Source organism: Hevea brasiliensis, chromosome 16 (genome assembly GCF_030052815.1).
Source record: "Hevea brasiliensis isolate MT/VB/25A 57/8 chromosome 16, ASM3005281v1, whole genome shotgun sequence".
In the NCBI taxonomy this organism is placed as follows: Eukaryota; Viridiplantae; Streptophyta; class Magnoliopsida; order Malpighiales; family Euphorbiaceae; genus Hevea; species Hevea brasiliensis.
In genome coordinates this window covers 50,057,923-50,075,499 of record NC_079508.1, presented here as the reverse complement: position 1 = coordinate 50,075,499, position 17,577 = coordinate 50,057,923, and the positions used below count along the sequence as shown (strand labels likewise).

The following is a 17,577-nucleotide window of genomic DNA, read 5'->3' as shown; positions in this document are numbered from 1 at the left end:
TGTATTTTGATATTAATATAAATAGTAAAAATTGTGTTTATGAATGAAAAATTAAATATTTATTTATGACTTGTATATGAATATCATATGAAATGAATAAATTAAAAATGAAAATGTTGTTGAAAAATATTGAGATTTTATTAATGAAATGGGATTTGGAAATGATTGAAAACATATTGAAAGTGTTTTTCACATGTTTCAAAGAACTATTTTCTCCATTTTTAATCGATACTCTGCCAGATTTTCTATAAAATTTGCGAAACCTTAAATAAATTTATGATTTTAATAAATGACTGAAATGAATTATATTTTACAAATTATACTTCACAACTATAAAAAAAAAATAAATTAAGAAAAATAAAAATGATTGAATTAAAATAAGATATTCCAGTACACTGTGTGACATATCTTGCTCGACTACACTGTAGACAGGTAAGAGGTGTCACAAACTCAAAAGGGTTTTAGGCTCCATTAATCAAAAGTTATGTGAAAACTCGTAGAGACAATTATGTTTATGAATTAGTGTGGCGAAAAATGCCAAAACAGCAGCTGATGAAGTAATGTTTCGCATGGAAGATTATCATCCTAACTAATTTGTTCTCTAAGTACCAAATCACAAACAAAATGTTAATCTTCTGAGTTAATAACAACACAGCATAGAAATGGATGGCAAAGCGAAATTTCCCCCATAATTACAAAAAGGAAGCCATGCTCAGCGGATGTTCCAACAATCTCATGCAAACATCCAACATTTCAGCACCAGAAATTCTTTTCAAAATGACGATGATAATCTCAAAGTTGAATCTTTAATATAAGCTGCACTGCACATGTTCTGACCAGGCCACATCTGCACATGTTTTGGCCATGCCAGGTTCCATTACAAATTCATCTCAATGAAGCAGTCTCCACATGGCGCCAAATGATTAGGAGTTCAGAACCAATTTGAAACACTGAAGTCCCGCAGCTTGCTGAGATGCTTCTCCATGTCTTGTCTAGTCTTGGTCCATTCTTCTCTCTCTATTACCGTGGTTGGATCATCTCTTTCACTCTAAAATCATTCAGAGGAAATCAGTCAGGCAATGCATAACAGATATACTTACATTGAGAGATTTACACAGTGATAGTCACCGCATGAACTATTTTGAAGGAGGTCCCATTATCACGTATTACAAGCAAGTCACTCTTCCTATCCCTATTTCTTCCTCCAGGAACCGTAACCTAGGCACATCAATGATAACATGTGGTCAAAACAAAATAGTGTACAATTGTGAACAAATTATACTGTCATCATGATACTCAAATTACATGAGCAAACATAAGTCTATAAAGTTTTTGAAACAGAATCAGATACAATTGGGTATTGCATAGTGTTGTTAAACCCGGACAGACTCGAACAGATAGTTTGACCATAATGCCAGGAAATGTCCTTGTGGAACCCCCCAAGTTGGGGGCAGGCAAATGAGGCTAAAGGGTGAGGCTACATCACTTACTAAGGAAATTTTCATCACAACCCATAAATTCTTCTCTTAACTCTCCGGACATTTCTGTTACATAGGTTGTAAACATTTTATTGAAAGCCTTTTGTATATATTTTCCATAATATACAATATACAAAGTTGAACAAATGAATCTATTTTTGAAAGCATAGGTATTAAAAAATACGACTGCAAAATCAGTGTGATTCATCAGAATCAGAATGGCTAATTTGATAGAGGAAAAGATTATAATTAGATAAAAAAAAAAGACTTAATAATTAAATTAATTACCACTACTTTTGCTCTGGTTATTGACTTTGTTTTGGAATCAATAACATATATCTCCTCAAAATCTAGCACAAATTCCGGGTCACCTAATCTTCGGTTCCTGTAGTGCTTTGTCAAGAAAACCTGCAACAGAAAGTCAAATTGATGATGTTCTTGCATTAAGAACATTGAATCACTGAGAAAAAATAGCAACCCTTTAATCTGCTGATACACTGATGCTAGTTCAGAAATGATAACCAATTTCAGACACGACACTAATTGATACAACTGAAATATTTTGGGAAGCATAATGCCACTATTAACAAATAACAATCTGCTGATACAATGATGCTAGTTCAGAAATGATAACCAATTTCAGACACGACACTAATTGATACAAATTGAAATATTTCGGAGAGCATAATGACACTATCAACAAATATGTCCAAAATATTTGACATAGTCAAAACTTCCGCATTTTAGCACCATATACTATATATCACACTACAGATATTACATTTGTCTCCAAAAGTAAGAAACATGGTGCAGACATAAACAACAATCAAAATCAATCTCAATATGTGATAATTTTATATCGAACTCCATAATTGAATACAATTTCTCTTCACGTACATTTGATCTCCAATTAAGCAGATTAGAATTCTTTAAATAATTGCAGCAATTAACATTATTGTTATATTCAACATATATCATATCTTAAGCTAACAACGTCAATTCTTATGGCGCAAATTCAGTGTTATTAAGGCAAGAGGTGATATTAAAGTGATAGGGTACCCTATGGCCCTAGGCGAGAGGCGTGATGCGGGCCTTTTTGAAGTGAGGCTCCATAGCGCACACACACACACACACACACACACACACACACACACACATAAAAATATCATACTTTTAACCAGTTTAACAAGTAAAATGCCATATTGAAAAGAAAAAAAAACCATATTATTTGTAGTGCATTACATGTAACATAAGAGAAATAGAAAGCAAAAAATAATAATGTTATAGAAAGGAAATAAAATTTAAAGAAAGATTGATTAACTCTACTTTATTAGGGTTTAGAGCAAGTGTTTGACGAAAAAGGCACTGTGAACTCTTTAATAGATAGGATTTATATAGGCTAGTTTTTACCAGCCGTCTCTCAACTTTTGAAATTATTACACTTTCATCCTCCATCTTTAGTTTGTTACCATAAAATCTCTCAACTTCAGAATTAGTTACACTTTAGTCCCTTAACTTTTGAAATTGTTACACTTCTATCTTCCATTTTCAGTTTGTTATCATAAAATCTCTCAATTTTTGAATTTATTACACTTCAGTCCCTCAACTTTTTGAATCGAGTATTGTCCACAACAAATTCGAAAAGCAATAGGAAAACTCGTTGAAGGAATAACAAACAAATAAGTAATCGACAAGAAAAGGAACCATAAAAAATTATTTTCAGGATTTTTCTTTTCAGTTTTAAAAGAGAGGAAGTAGATAATGATTTACTTTTTATTTTCGTCGAGATAGAGGACATAGAGGGAGAGCAATAAGAGAGAGCATGGGGAGGATTAGAGAGAGAGAGAGAGAGAGAGAGAGAGAGAGAGAGAGAGAATGAGGAGAGAGGGGGATATGAATTTCATATGTAAAGTGTAACAAATTCCAAAATTGAGAGATCTTATGGTAACAAACTAAAGATAGAGGATGAAGTGTAACAACTTCAAAAGTTGAGGGATTTTATGGTAACAAACTAAAAATGTTGGACGGAAGTGCAACAATTTCAAAAGTTGAGGGATGGATGATAAAAATTAGCTGATTTATATAGAACCAAAAAAAAATTACATATGTGAAAAGTAATATTCTAGCATAATCGGATCCTATATTATAGCAAAAAACAGAGAATGTTAAATATATGCTGTTAAAATCTCTAAAATCTTTTCTATTTATTTTTGTTCCCTATTTGAGGAATAGTTGACTTAAGAATTCACTAGCTATATAATCACTTGGCTGCATAATCCCTGATTTAGATCCTAATTTGTTGTAATCCCTTATTAGTTTTTTTTTTCCTTGTTTAGTTAGGTCTTCTTGGTGTATAAATTCTTCTTGTACTTGTAACTTGAAAACAAAAAAAAGAAAGGAAAACAATATAGTTTTGTTCATTTACAATTAGCCTAAATTAGTGTGATTGCCTAAGTTTTAGGAGAGGATTAAGCTATTAGCGTAGATTTAGTTCTTAATTTGTTGTAATCCCTAGCGTTACATGAAGAAATAACCTTTTAATCTGTTGCTGTGTAAAAAACAAATAAAAAAAAGAAGTAAACATTATATGAAAAAGGCATTGCCTCTCGCCTAGTGCCTTTCTCTTTGGGGTGCTTATCTCATGCAATCCAGGCCAGGTGCAGCTAGATGAGGTGCTAGAGGTTGCATCACCCTGCCCGGTGCCTTGATGCGCCTTTAACAAAATTGCTCAAATTGAAACAAAAGTTGCTAGTATGAGGTCGTTATTTGAATTTCTTGGTTTTCCCTTTAGGCTCAAGTGTTCTTTTGCAACCACTGCTTTACTGGTTGCCCTATTTTTCTGTCAATATACTATCTAAGGATATGCACTGTGCTCATTCCTTTATGCATATATATCTCTTCTCACAAAGTTTTTTAAAAAATTAGTTTCCTAGTTATAATTGTTTTTCCTTCTAATTTCCACTTAGTAATTAACAAAAACATTTCTAGTTATTAAGTTGAATCTGAAACATAGAAGACCACAATATGCTTCATGTAATTTTTAAGGGAAAGGCACAAAGGCCAACATAAAACTAGGGTGAGACGTAGTCTTATGCCTCTAAACCTCCAAAAAACCTCAATCTTCTGTACCAAAGAAGAGGTTTCGTAGGCATACAAGACTGGAAGACCAAGCAGGGTTCAAGTTGCCAATATTATGTGTTGATAACAAAAATACTTCAGAAAAATTTGGGTAACGAAAATTTATCCTAGGAATTACTGGACTCTTTCATAGAAGCTGTTTATTCACCACTCCAAAATGATTACTCAACTCCATGTCGAAACAAGAATAGAAGTCCACAGAAGTTGCTAATTTTTGCAGATGTTGGGATAAATGCATTAATGCAATAACCAGCCTATTAGCAATGTTCTGAGTTCAAAGTAAGGGCTGTTCTTAGCCCATCAATCTCCATATTTCAATAAAAATATCAAAGTTTAAATTACACAGTATTGTTGTATATGTATTTTATTATTAGCATAGGGAGGGAAAGGGAGAAAAAGTCAAATGATTCTTGCAACACACCACTACATGCGAATATAGATGGCATATATCAACAAATAAATCACTCATACCTTCAAAATCTCTCGCTCAGATTTATACATAGGATCTCGTGGTGCATCGATGGGCGGTTCTGTTACATTGTAACGTCCATAATCACTTATTGCACAGCGAATGTACTGCAATATTTCCATTAAAGAAACAACAGCCATAAACATGCGATAGAAATAATGATTAGCTCATGACAGGTAAACTTCACTATTTTATCAAGAAAAGGGGCTTTAGTAAACTGCTACCATGTTAATAAACAGACAATATATCATACATGAAAATTTACCATGTCCACTCATTCCCTATTGTCTATTCCAAGAATGACCTAATAATAAGACACTTCTTATATCAAAGACATCGATTGTGCTGTTATGCCACTTAACTGCTAACATTGCTAAAAATGCAGGAAGTATTTCTGCCAACAATCAAAAAGTGCCCTTGTTTCTTAATATGCATCTATTTCAAGGAGTAAGTGTGATCTTAATATCCATAATCACCTTACCATTCAAGAATCAACATGCATATATCAAAACTTGCCCTTTATTAAAGCTATAAGCAACGAAAGTTTCCCTTATTATACAATATAAATTGTTTATCTCTGTGCTCTTGACGTATAACACATTTCCCCAACAACATATTATATCACCTTTTGTGGCATTGGTGCGAGAACCCTTGGAATAGCATAAATATCAGTATCCGGTGGAGTAACATACATCTACAGCCAACAGGAAAAAGAAGGAAAAAAAAAAAAATTAAAACGAATAAACCCAGAAAACAAAATCAACAACAATGCAGAGATAAACACCGAAATTATAACAGCAATCAAAACCAGAGCTCCACCTTACCTCTCTAAAATCATAAACATCATTATCTGGGTCAGGCGGCTTCCTTATGAAGAAATCACAATCCATCAAGCTAATTTTATGAAACTCCTCCTCATCAATCCGGTAATCAACAATCTTTTCGGAATCCCACCCCAGCGTGGAGACGAAACTCTTGCTATCCACCATGGCAATGACCTCATCTCCACCCGCATCCGCTGCAACAGCAGCTGAGGGGTCATAATCGAGGTCGTAGTCTTTCTTATTGTCCACCTCCTCCACTTCTTCCTCGTCCATGTCGTAGTCGTCGGGCCCAACTTCATCTGCGTCGCCTTCGTCGGCCTTGGGAATAAATGTAGTTGGGGATCTGAAACGTTTGGGGAAATGATACGAAATGGGTTTGAACTTGGAGGACGTGAAGAATGGGACAGTGGTGGCGTTGGTGGTGATTAAGCTTGATGGTTTAGTGGTGAGCTGTGGTGGAGAGAAGAGGTGCAGAGTGGTGGCGGTGGGCATGGCGTGGCAAAGTTTGGGAGGTGAGAGAGAAGTCAAATGCCGAGTAAAGTTTTAAGTTTGGGGTTTTGGATTGGGTTTTGGCGGTTGGAATCACGTGCAAGGGAACGTTTAGGAATAATTTGTAATTGGTGAGGTGTCAGTTTATGAGTGGGCAGTGATGTGGGTAGGTATTAATCGGACCTGAGGCTAAAAAGGACTAGGCTCAAATCCCGGGTCGGGCTAAAGAAGGGAAAATAGTCACAGCTGGGCAAGACCAACCCGCCCCTTTCCTTTCCCTCCCTCAAATTTTCTCACGAAGGAAAACGCAAGAAAATGGAAACAGAAAATTTACTTTTCCAGTTAAACCCCTGATAACGGTTTTCTCATACCGCTCAGCTCTCTCTTTGGTTCTCTTTTTCTTCAAAAACACGCTCTCCCCACCTCTCTCTCAATAAATATATAGGGTTTTCCTAAATTCCTCCTCTCTATGTCTGCCAAATCTTAAATTCTTGAATTCTCAATTCCATACCCTAGAACTGTGAGCCGGCAAATGGAGGAACGGAATAGTGGTGGTGCTGGGGGGGAATCGTCGTCAAGGATAACGCCTTCATATGTGAAATTAGGAGACAGGCAAATATTCACGGTGGAGCTTCGACCCGGTGAGACAACATTCGTGTCATGGAAGAAGCTCGTGAAAGACGCAAATAAGGTCAATAGTAGATCCGCGCCTGCTCCGGACCCTCCTCCCGCCAACGCTCACCCCAATCTTGAGGCTCGCCTTGCTCCTGTAAGCCCATCCAATCTGATATGCATGTGTATATGACTATATGCACATATGTCTATTGGTTTGTTCGTCTTAATTATCGGTAAAGTTGTAATGTTGAATGAACTGTAGTTCGTTGGTGGTGCCTTAAGCTGTATTACTTAATTGTAGGCATTTTTGAGTTGGTAAGTTTTGTTTTGATGCTGAGAAAATGCAGGGAACGAAAGAAAAATGAATAGGACGACCAAATGGTGTACTTTGTTGGAGTATATGTACTCTTGTTTGTGACTTGTGAGCGTTGTTGTACATGGTAGTCAAATTAGTTTTATTCTGTGTGAATTCTTAGTTGTGCTTGGCATTCATTAGGGACAACCAGCTGAAAATGAAGAGAAGGATACACCTGCTCCAAATCGTTTCAGTGCTGTGATTGAGAAGATTGAACGCCTTTATATGGTTTGTTATACTTAGTCTCATGCATATTGTTTCCCTGTGCCTTTAATTGTAGTTGTTGTGTAAGGAACGAAGCAGTGTAATTTGAATTGCATGTGCTTACATGACTGAATCCTTACAGGGTAAGGATAGTAGTGATGAGGAAGATCTAAAGGATGTTCCTGATGATGATCAATATGACACAGATGACTCCTTTATTGATGATGCTGAGCTGGTTGGTGTCTCAATATGTTGCTTCTATATTTTGTTCTTTTGTATATTTGTATTTTTGCAGCTGTAATGTACAGTGACGCTATTGTTTAAAAAGATTTAGATTGGTTCACAATATTTTTTAAAAACATTTATGCAGGATGAATATTTTGAAGTGGATAATTCAGCAATAAAACACAATGGATTTTTTGTTAACAGGGGAAAGCTAGAACGCTTGTAAGTTATCTTTCAACCATTCATTTGATTGGATAATAGCTCTAGCTGCTTCTTTATGGTTGTTAGCCTTCGGTTTCGTCCAAAACCATTTAGAGTTGAGTCTTCTATTTTTTAATGGTAACAATTAATGTTTAGAGACTTCTGATTAAAATCTTGCTGCATATGGATCCTTCCGGTCTCTCCATCTGTTTTTTGGTGAAAGGCAGTATTATGTGTGCCAGAATTGTACTATAGCAACAGAGTAATATCTTATGTTCTTTATTTCTTTTGCCTAAATATGCATAAAGTCTGGTCAATGGTCAATTGGACATCATTGCTTTCAATCTTCTTTGAATCCAAATTGTGTGTGTGGTAGTGATAGGCTCTGGGAATCCATAAATTTGAAGAAATTCTTTGAGCAGTTACCTTTCCCTCCAAACCTGAAAAAGTAGTAATAAAACTTTGACACAACGATCAAACACATCTAAAATCAAACCTGAGTTTGTGAAATTGGTCTTGTGTCCTTGTAGATCTTTGTTTCCACATTAGTGCACTAGCATCATCAAATGTTCTTGCTATTTTCTATCTGATTATGCAAATTCCATGATTTTGTTCCTAGTTGATTTTTGGTTTAAGAGGTAGTTTTGAATTTTCAGTTGTCAATGTGATCTGCAAAGCCATCATTATTGATTATTTTTTTATGGTTCCTATAGTAAATCAATGTCTTGGTGACATCAACTCCTTCGCTAACTTCTGCTTCTGAACGTATATGTCTACTCTTGGTTACAATTCTATTATTAATGTTGGTTTTGCAGCACAGATGCTTTTTATCTGATCTATTTTAAGAGTGAAGTCATATTTGCATGTTTCTGTTTATGTAGTTGGATTAGTCTTTAGAATCTCTGTTTACTGAGTTGGTTGTTTCCATTTTGCAAGAAGTGAATCTACTGTTGTACCTAACCAACAAGCAAAGAAAAGACGAAGAAAGGATTTAACCAAGGCCCCTGGTGAGAGTGATGATGGCCGTACATCAAATAAACATGTTAAGCTGGGTAAGCCAGCAGCTGGGAATATAGCATTGCCACTTGGAAAGAATTCTTCTAATCCCTCTCAAATTTTGGTTGGGATAAGTGAACACAATGAGGATGTGAGGTCTCAGAATCTATCATATACACCTGAAATTTCTTCTAAGAAGAAATCTGCTGAAACTAAAATAAATTTGGATCCATCTTCATTGATAAAATTTTCAAATGGTGATACTTCTATATCTTTAGCAGAGGCTAAGGATATAGAAAATCCAAAGACTGGAGGCCTCCTAGCAAAGAACCTGACAAACAAATCGAAAGATGCGGGTGGATCCTTGGATGTTTCACATCAGAAATATCATGATAAAAGTGCTTACTCACAATCCAAGTTGCAATCTGCAAAGTCAATAACCAGTGTTGATGAACTTGAACTATCAGTTAGATCAAAAGAAAAGAATGGAGTCCGTGAGCTGCCTGATCTTAATATGCCAGATGCTAAGATGTCCATGCAAGTAACAGTAAGTGCTCTTAAATTTCTTTCATTTTCTTTTTGCATTGACAGATTGTTAGCTTGAACACAATGCCATGCATTGCTATTCTGCAAAATCTGGACTCAAGGAATTTTGAATTCACTGTATAAAACATACACATGCATATCTGTTAGAGTAGAAAATCAGTTTTGAAAAGACAAGAATGAAAGTTGGTTTTGAAAAGACAAGAACTACTATGTGCATTTGAAAGTAATCCTCAAATCATATAGTTCTAATATATGCTAACATGGGTTCATTGCCCTCTTTATTGTCACCATTTGATGGTGAATGTTATTTTGTCCAGAAACCTTCTCATGTCCACAAAAAGGATGGTTCTAGTGTTAGACCCAAAAGTTCAACGCTGGAAAATGCCATAAGGGAATTGGAGAAGATGGTTGCTGAATGTAAGCTCCAAAATTCTTGTAGAACTTCTGTTCCTAGTAATCTGTGAAACTTTCTTGTAAATTCTAAATGGTTTTAAATTGCGGTCGCTGTCACAGTTGCGGATAATGGAAACAAGCCTTTAAGGGCTGTAACATAACGATAACAGTCAGGCACGAAGCAAAGTTTTTTGAAAAATTTGTAAAGTTCATAAAATAAGTAGAGATTGGTGGATACAAGTAAAACTAAGATATACAACTATATAATAAGTATAAATACATCAAACTAAATGTTATTTTATAATTAACAATGTATTTTAGCAAAATAATTCTGAAAAATCGTTCAAATTAGAAAAAAAGCCCTATAGATTGAGCAAACTATGTTTCATATTATTAATTTACAACAAATCTAACATTAAAAGAAATTTTCTTCAATAAATATGCAATGCAAGAATTAGTTGTGGAAAATAGAGATATTTATGATGATATTAACTTAAAAAAGAATAAGGGAGAGATTTGTAGAAAGAAGGAGAAGTTTAGGTGAAATTTGGAGAGAAAACGTGATAGACATAGTGGCTGGAAAAAAAAAAAAAACCGTCTACATGTGTTTTTTATTAGACAAATTATTGAGGTAACGCCGCTACCATTACTTAATGGTAAGTAATAACTGTTACTATTAAGTAATGGTGGTAATAGCTGTTACTAATGTAACTCAGAATCTATCTTTAAACAATGGGGTAACTATGTTTTTAAGTAATGGCTGTTATATTACGTAATGACCATTATTTAAATATTTTTTAGCTTACCGTTACTGTTACCACCGTTATTAGTAGATTTTTAAATTTGTAATCGTAAAAGCCATTACGACTTTTATTTAAAGGTAACGACCGTTGTTCAAAAGTAATGGCCATTACGGTTGTTATTCAAAGGTAATGTTGTTACTGAAAATTAAGTAACGGTTGTAACAGCCGTTACTTTTTCAGCTAAGAATTCTAGCTTCTTTTTTTTTTTTTAACCTCTTTCATGTGAAATGCAATAGAGAAAATCCTTTTTTTGGGGGGGAAAAATTATTTTGTCTCATTCATTTTAGCACCTTTTCGTTTTCTCTTTAGGCAACTAAGCCACTCTCTCAATTTTTTCTCAATTTTCTCAACACACACCGAACTCAAATGAAATCCTTCATTTCTCTACTAATTTTTAAGCTCAAGAGCATAGATCATCAAATAAATAAGGTAATTTTAAAGTGAAGGAGATTAAAAGGTGAGTTATTGTTATACTTTTTTTTTTTTCTAATTTTTAGCTATTTTTGAATATTTTTAGATAAATATATAAATAATTAGAAAATAATATTAAAGAAAGTTTTAGACTTTAATAATATTTGCTAAGAATAAATTTAGGTTTTGGCAAGATAAAATTTAAGAAAAATAAATAATCATGAAATTAACTCTTGAGATTAATTTTCATAAATTAAATAGTAAGCTTACAACCTAATTACATAAGTTTATAACCTAAACTAATGATCAAAGCTCCCAGTCCTAGGATCAAAGTCAAGATAATCAAGAATCTCCTAGACAATCATTTTTGTGGTAATAAGGTTAGTTATTTACTATCTTCCTAGTTATTTTGGTTTTAAATTGATTAATACTATTGATATATAAGAATGGTGGATTTAATGTCTTTATTTGATATATTTGTGTGTATTATTTAGTTGTATATCTTAGTTGAATAATATCTTTGAATGTTTATTCATTTTATGAATTTTACAAATTTTCCAAAAAAATTTGCGTATCGACAGGCTGTTTACCTTTACGTTACTATCATTACAGGCTTTTTTCCATTACTTGCGACCGTGACCGCGATTTAAAACCATGGGGGTAAGGGGTAACGACCCCTTAAAAAATCTATAAATACATTTAAAGCCAAATTTCTAATTTCTTTCTTTTGTAAAATGTCACAGCAAGGCCACCAGTTTTGGAAAATCAAGAGGCTGATACCTCTTCCCAGGCAATTAAGAGGAGATTGCCTAGAGAAATAAAGCTGAAGCTTGCTAAAGTTGCTAGACTAGCGGTACTGTAGATTACTAACACTTTCATATTTTTTAGTCCTTCATTTTGTGCTCTGATAAAATTTCTTTTCTCATAGTCTCAGCTGTTTGTTTTGATTGTTATAATTGAGCCCTTAACCCATGTTTGGATATAGGGAAAGTGGTAGGGAAGGAAAATAAGTTGTGGAAAATAAGGGAGAATTCTCACTTTCCTTTGTTTGGAAAGGGAAGGGAAAATAGGAGGAGGAAGGAAGGAAAATAATAGGTTATTTACCCTATTATTTTCTCTCCAATTTGCAGAGAAGATAATAAAAGTGGAGGAATTTTGCATTGAAATTTGTGCAAATATATATATAGCATTTATTTAATTTTTTATTTGTGTCTTTATTAAGTAAACTGGTAAATACAATTTATAAAGCAAGGGTAAAGTAGTAATTTTAACTATTTTTTCTTTCATTCATTCTTTTTTCAAACAAGGGAAAATAAATTTATTTTCCTTTCATCCAAACACAAAAGGAGACAATAAAGGAGAGAAAATAAAAATATTTTTCCCTATGTTATTTTCCTTCCCCTCCCATAAATTATCCAAATAGAGTGTTAAGGAAATGTAAGAATTTTTAAATCGTAATGGTTGCAGCAGGCTAGCCAGGGGAAAGTATCAAAGGAGTTGCTCAATCGCCTTATGAGCATTCTTGGTCACTTAATACAGCTCAGAACACTCAAGGTACCTTTTTGTAGAAAAATGAAGATATAATTCTCCACTGCTTTTACATCAGTTCTCTTTCTCTCTCTCTCTACTGTCTGAATTCTCATATTGCTTCAACCAGCTGGATGTAGTTGGTTCTTTTGGATATAGCATTTTATTTGCACTTTGCAATTTGATAGTTCTCTTTATTTTTTCTTCCTTACTCTTTTGGATGTACAAGTGCATTTTTGGCAATTCTCTTTATTTTGTTTCCTTTCTTATTTTCTTTACCAAAGAGTGTAGAATGGAATCTGGAAACCAGTTCAAGTAACAGTTTTTACCGACAATGAAATGATCTTAAATGTTTTCTATGAGAATCTTTGACAATGGGCTATTGATTTGTTCACATTATTTTTCAAATTTGTGAACTCATTAAGATAATTGTTCGAGTAAAATGAGCAATATTAAGGCAATTGTTTGTATAACTCTAATTTCAGCTTATTTGTATATTGGCTCTTGAATCACATAACCCAATCTTCTGATATTTGGATGATGTTACTGTGGTCTATTAGACCAATTATGTTTCTGTAACAGAATTGTGATGGTCTTAATGAAACATTAGAAATGTTGTTCGTTTAATTGAAAATGAAGTTCTTATCATTGATGTTGCGTTTTATTCATTGAAAATAAAGTTTTATTGTTGGTATTATTTTTAGTTCATTGTACTGTGCATGTGTAATGAATTTGCCTGTGTTTGTGGCTTATATAAAATATTTTACCATAACATGAGGCTATCTGTTTTTGTTGCAGAGAAACTTAAAAGTAATGATTAACATGAGCTTGTCTGCAAAGCAGGAGAAAGATGATAAGTTCCAACAAATAAAGAAAGAAGTTGCTGAGATGATTAAGATATGTGTCCCATCTTCAGAGTCCAAGGTTGGTTGAATCTTATCCTTCTCTCTCTTTCTGTCTCTCACAGTGGTATTGGCATTGAAGAGAGTAGTTGTGCAGGACCTTCAGGTAACATGGACAAAATTTAACTGGAAATCAATGGTGGATGAAACCACACCCTCCTCCCCGCGGCCCCCTCCCGTCCTTCTCTCTCCTTCCTTTTTTCATTTTGGTCATTCTTTTTCTGTCTAATGCTTCAGTTGGAATCGGCTTTGTTAGAGAGCTTTTTTGTTCTGATGAGTTCAGTGATCTACCTGAATGTTTTTCTTTATTCTGATGATTTTAGTGAGCTACCTGATTTGTTAAGCTGACAGCCTTTTGGTTTCTGTCTTGATCTGAGTTTTTCTGTAGCCAACAGTGTCTGGTGCTTATGAACTATCTTAAATGTTGAAGGGCTGATTCTGTACCACATGCTGATCCATTTATTAGTTTTGAATCTTAATATAACTGATAAGAAGTTAATTGATTATTATTGGCATCTTAGTTATGAAAGTCTGAATTATTTATCATCATTTTCCCAGACATTGGAGCAACAAGCTGGAGCATCTGGTGATTTGCAAGAAATTGCTTCCGAGGAAAAAGGAGCTCTTAAAAGAAAATTTAGCATGGATGCTGTTTTGGAGGACAAAATTTGTGATCTTTATGACCTCTTTGTTGATGTACCAGTGCCCATTCTTGAAAAATTCTTATTTATCTGTGGGGAAATCTATTTTCATAATTATCTCATTCTTTAACCTTTGCCTGTTGATGATTTTAGGGACTGGATGAAGATGCTGGCCCACAAGTCAGAAAGTTGTATCTAGAGGTATGTTTTGTTTTTCTTAGTATCTTACGAGTTGATAAATTGAAATGGAATGGTGCGAGTGACTCCTTCCTCTTGTCCTCTCCATGCTGAAACTTTTGCTACTAATTTATTGTTGCTATTGTTCAGATGTGGTCCAAGCTTTGTCTTTCTCTCCCACTCACTTAGTCTGACCAGTCTGTGTTATTCTATTAAAGCCATTTTCCCTTTAAGGCCCACCAATTACCTAGTTCTTTGCCCTTCTTCCTTTCCTACTTCCAGAAAGGAGAAAAAAAAGTTCAAATGTTCTTAATTTTTTGATATGCATCCATGATTCAGCTTGCACAATTGTGGCCAAGGGGTTTCATGGACAATCATGGGATCAAGCGTGCAATTTGTAGGGCAAAAGAGAGACGGAGGTCCTTGTACAGCAGACATAAGGTACATATGTTCACTCATCCACCCACTTCTCCTTTTACCCTTGTCTTGGGTGAATGTTCATTCTATTATAATTGCTGGATGGATAGTGACAAGACATGTATGTATGGAACATTTAAATTTTCACACTAAATACTCTCCTTTAATATGTAGGTGCTGATTGTGTTGATCGACTTTAAGTAGAATCCTTTAAATATCTATTGGCTATGGTATAGTGAATGGTGATTTGTTCAAGTTCTTTTCATTTAAGTATTGCAGAAAATTATATCTGCCTTGTTTTGATAGCAGTTGCTCTAAGGTAGAATCAAATTGTCAAAGATGGGTCTTAGTATGAGGAAATAATTAAGATGAACCAGGAATGAAGTGTCTTACATCAGTGAGATGTCTATGCCATCTATTGGTACTGCTCCCTGTTATGACTAAGGAGTAAGTAGTTAGCAAGTGAAGGGATGTATAAGATTCAATAGAGAGGGAGGAAGTAGTTATAGAACTATTATGGATTCTGTTATAATCAGTTTTGTGTGTCTATCACAGTTACCAAAAGTAGACTGAGTATAAAATGAAGGAATAGAACCTTTATTTCTCATTCAAGAATCAAAAACAAGAATTATCTCTCTTCTTCTTCTTATCCATATTCTCTCTAAATTTTCTCCCCTTTCTGTTTCTTTTATCAATCTAGTCTGTTTCTATTTCTTTCTCTTCCTATTTCTCTGTTTCAAAGTGCATTACAGGTCTGATACGTAACACTCCCATTGGTATTGTTGGTGTTATTCGAATCACTTGCATGCTATTTAATGTTGAAAAATTTCATGATTGTTAGGACCATTAAGCTCTTTATTAAACATCCTGAAATGCCATTTGTCTTCTGTTTTTCTCTGGCGACATTGCTTGAAGGTACTGGTGCCTGGTTTTTACATCTTTTATTAATTGTTTTAGGATCAGGAAAAGATTAAGAGAAAAAAGATGCTGGCACCTAGATTGGATGAGACCGCTCGAGTTGAGGCTGGTTCAGTCGCTCAGCAACAATATATGCGAGAGAGGTTGCCTACTGATACAAGTGGTCCTGTTTTGGCTTTAGCTAGCAAGCCAGTGCCTAATTCATCAACAGCAGCTGTTCGAGCACCAAGTCCTTCAATGAACGCACCAAACTTGGACAGGCTAAAACAAGAGAAGCCAAAAGGAAGTTCAAGCAGTCCCATTGACGAGGCAAAGATGGTAGTAGATGGTGCATTGACAAAGAAAAAGGTAAAGAGGAAGTCTGAACAGGAATCGAATGAGACTCATTTTCGGTCTGAGAAATTGCAATCCCAATCTAGTGAAGAAAAACACAAGTCCCTTAAGCAAGCTTCGGTTCTTCCCCAAAAGCTAAACCTTCAGTTTACCACTTCGAGTTTCGAACAGTCTAGCTGACGTAATATAGTTGATTAGGAAGTTTACACCACATAAGTAATTGTGTAACAAAGTCTTTCTCCTTTCTTTTTTCTTCAGCAGCCTTTATTAATTCTGACCAGCCGATTGCTACCATTTTTGTAATTAAGTGTTGAATGGTGCGTTGTTATTTAGAGTTTCAACTTGAAATAGGTGGCGGCAGAATGCTGTATTTTCTTAAGCGATTAATGCGTCAAAGACGTGTAACTTTCAACCTTGGTTGTTTTCGGGGTAAATTTTATATTTCGTTCTTGAATTTTACTCTATGTTTTATTTTTCTCTTATCTTTAATTTATTGATAAAAAATTTTTAAACTTTAATTTTATTTGATAAAAAAATTCTTCTAATTTATAAAAATAAATTTTCATATTAAAAAATCTCTTCATGTTTGTAAATACAGTTTTAATTAGTGAATGGTAAATGCCCTGTATTATTGTGATGACATTATATTTTTATAATAGATTTAAATAATAATTAAAATAGTCAATATTTTTTGAGTGAGATAAAAATATAATTTTATTATTTTTTTAATTTGAAAATCAATTACAGTTTTTATAAAATAAAATTAAAATTTAAATTTTTTTTAATTTTAAATTAAAATTAAAGGATGAAAATAAAATATAATCCGTTTCCAAACTCATTATAAAAATTACCCATTGTTTTTACTTTGTTTTCCCTTTTATTTGGATTATCGTAGTTTTTGGTGCTGGCGGACTGGCATTGGTGCCCATGAATGCCATTATCGGGCGGATGGGTAGAAATGTGGCAATGCCTGAAAGGGAAATTTGGATACGCGAAACGCAGTGGAAGGATTTGTCCTTAAATATATTAAAGAGTATTAAAAATTAATTTAAAATTAAATATGTTTATTTTAAGAATTTTAAAATAAGAAAATATATTTTTTTAATAATACTGAAAATATTACTTTTTAAAAAAATTTTATTTTGACCTCTCGGTCTCAATTCTAAATGGGTTGTAATAGTGATTTGTAGGAGTGCGGCTTAAGCCCATCTAGAAGGAAAGTAAATGGGGTGCCGCCAATTTATGGTTCTTGGGTCCAAGCGAACAGCTTTGTATGATTTAGGATAGGGCTAAGCCTGATTACTGAATAAATTTGTTGGCCCAAAAGTTGGCTGCTGCTAGGCCGTTCCCAAACTTTTAGATATAATAATTTATTTTATTAGTATATTAATTTAAATTATTAAATTTTATTATAAAATATAATTATTTAAATACTAAATTTAATTAAAAAATTTAAATTATTTTTAAAAATTGCATTGAAAATATAGTTAATTTTATTTTAACAATTATTTATAA

General features: G+C 33.8%; 2 protein-coding genes across 7 annotated transcripts; one reads left to right on the top strand and one right to left on the bottom strand.

Moving 5' to 3' along the window:
• Positions 1-482: 482 nt before the first annotated feature.
• LOC110654332 (PLASTID TRANSCRIPTIONALLY ACTIVE protein 6, chloroplastic) lies at positions 483-6,473 on the bottom strand. Of its 2 annotated transcripts, XM_021810274.2 has the most exons (6): positions 5,910-6,470; positions 5,711-5,779; positions 5,088-5,192; positions 1,767-1,886; positions 1,129-1,218; positions 483-1,048 (listed from the first exon to the last, which is right to left on the bottom strand). In XM_021810274.2, exons 1-6 carry the CDS (start codon positions 6,399-6,401, stop codon positions 932-934), a joined length of 993 nt encoding a protein of 330 aa, XP_021665966.2. In that variant the 5' UTR covers positions 6,402-6,470; the 3' UTR covers positions 483-931. The 2 variants fall into 2 exon arrangements, with proteins under 2 accessions (XP_021665966.2, XP_057993352.1); XM_058137369.1 differs by lacking the exon at positions 1,129-1,218 and having other exon boundaries at positions 5,910-6,473.
• A 154-nt stretch (positions 6,474-6,627) lies between these two features.
• Positions 6,628-16,521, top strand: LOC110654331 (ubinuclein-1). Of its 5 annotated transcripts, none has more exons than XM_058137368.1 (13): positions 6,628-7,167; positions 7,510-7,596; positions 7,715-7,807; positions 7,943-8,019; positions 8,935-9,541; positions 9,858-9,957; positions 11,891-12,000; positions 12,618-12,701; positions 13,518-13,598; positions 14,135-14,272; positions 14,371-14,418; positions 14,734-14,835; positions 15,769-16,521. In XM_058137368.1, the coding sequence occupies exons 1-13, from the start codon at positions 6,931-6,933 to the stop codon at positions 16,240-16,242; spliced, it is 2,238 nt and encodes a 745-aa protein (XP_057993351.1). In that variant the 5' UTR covers positions 6,628-6,930; the 3' UTR covers positions 16,243-16,521. The 5 variants fall into 5 exon arrangements, with proteins under 5 accessions (XP_057993351.1, XP_021665962.2, XP_021665963.2 ...); XM_021810270.2 differs by having other exon boundaries at positions 13,473-13,598; XM_021810271.2 differs by having other exon boundaries at positions 12,615-12,701.
• Positions 16,522-17,577: the final 1,056 nt, after the last annotated feature.

Excerpts from the sequence above, each read along its gene's own strand:
- LOC110654331 (XM_021810268.2), top strand. The coding sequence starts at position 6,931 with ATGGAGGAACGGAATAGTGGTGGTGCTGGGGGGGAATCGTCGTCAAGG. Across the intron at positions 9,542-9,857 it reads AGATGTCCATGCAAGTAACA|AAACCTTCTCATGTCCACAA; the intron begins GTAAGTGCTCTT and ends TATTTTGTCCAG. Across the intron at positions 13,599-14,134 it reads TCCCATCTTCAGAGTCCAAG|ACATTGGAGCAACAAGCTGG; the intron begins GTTGGTTGAATC and ends TCATTTTCCCAG.
- LOC110654332 (XM_021810274.2), bottom strand. The coding sequence starts at position 6,401 with ATGCCCACCGCCACCACTCTGCACCTCTTCTCTCCACCACAGCTCACC. Across the intron at positions 5,193-5,710 it reads TCGCACCAATGCCACAAAAG|TACATTCGCTGTGCAATAAG; the intron begins GTGATATAATAT and ends GAAATATTGCAG. Across the intron at positions 1,887-5,087 it reads CTGAGCGAGAGATTTTGAAG|GTTTTCTTGACAAAGCACTA; the intron begins GTATGAGTGATT and ends TTTCTGTTGCAG.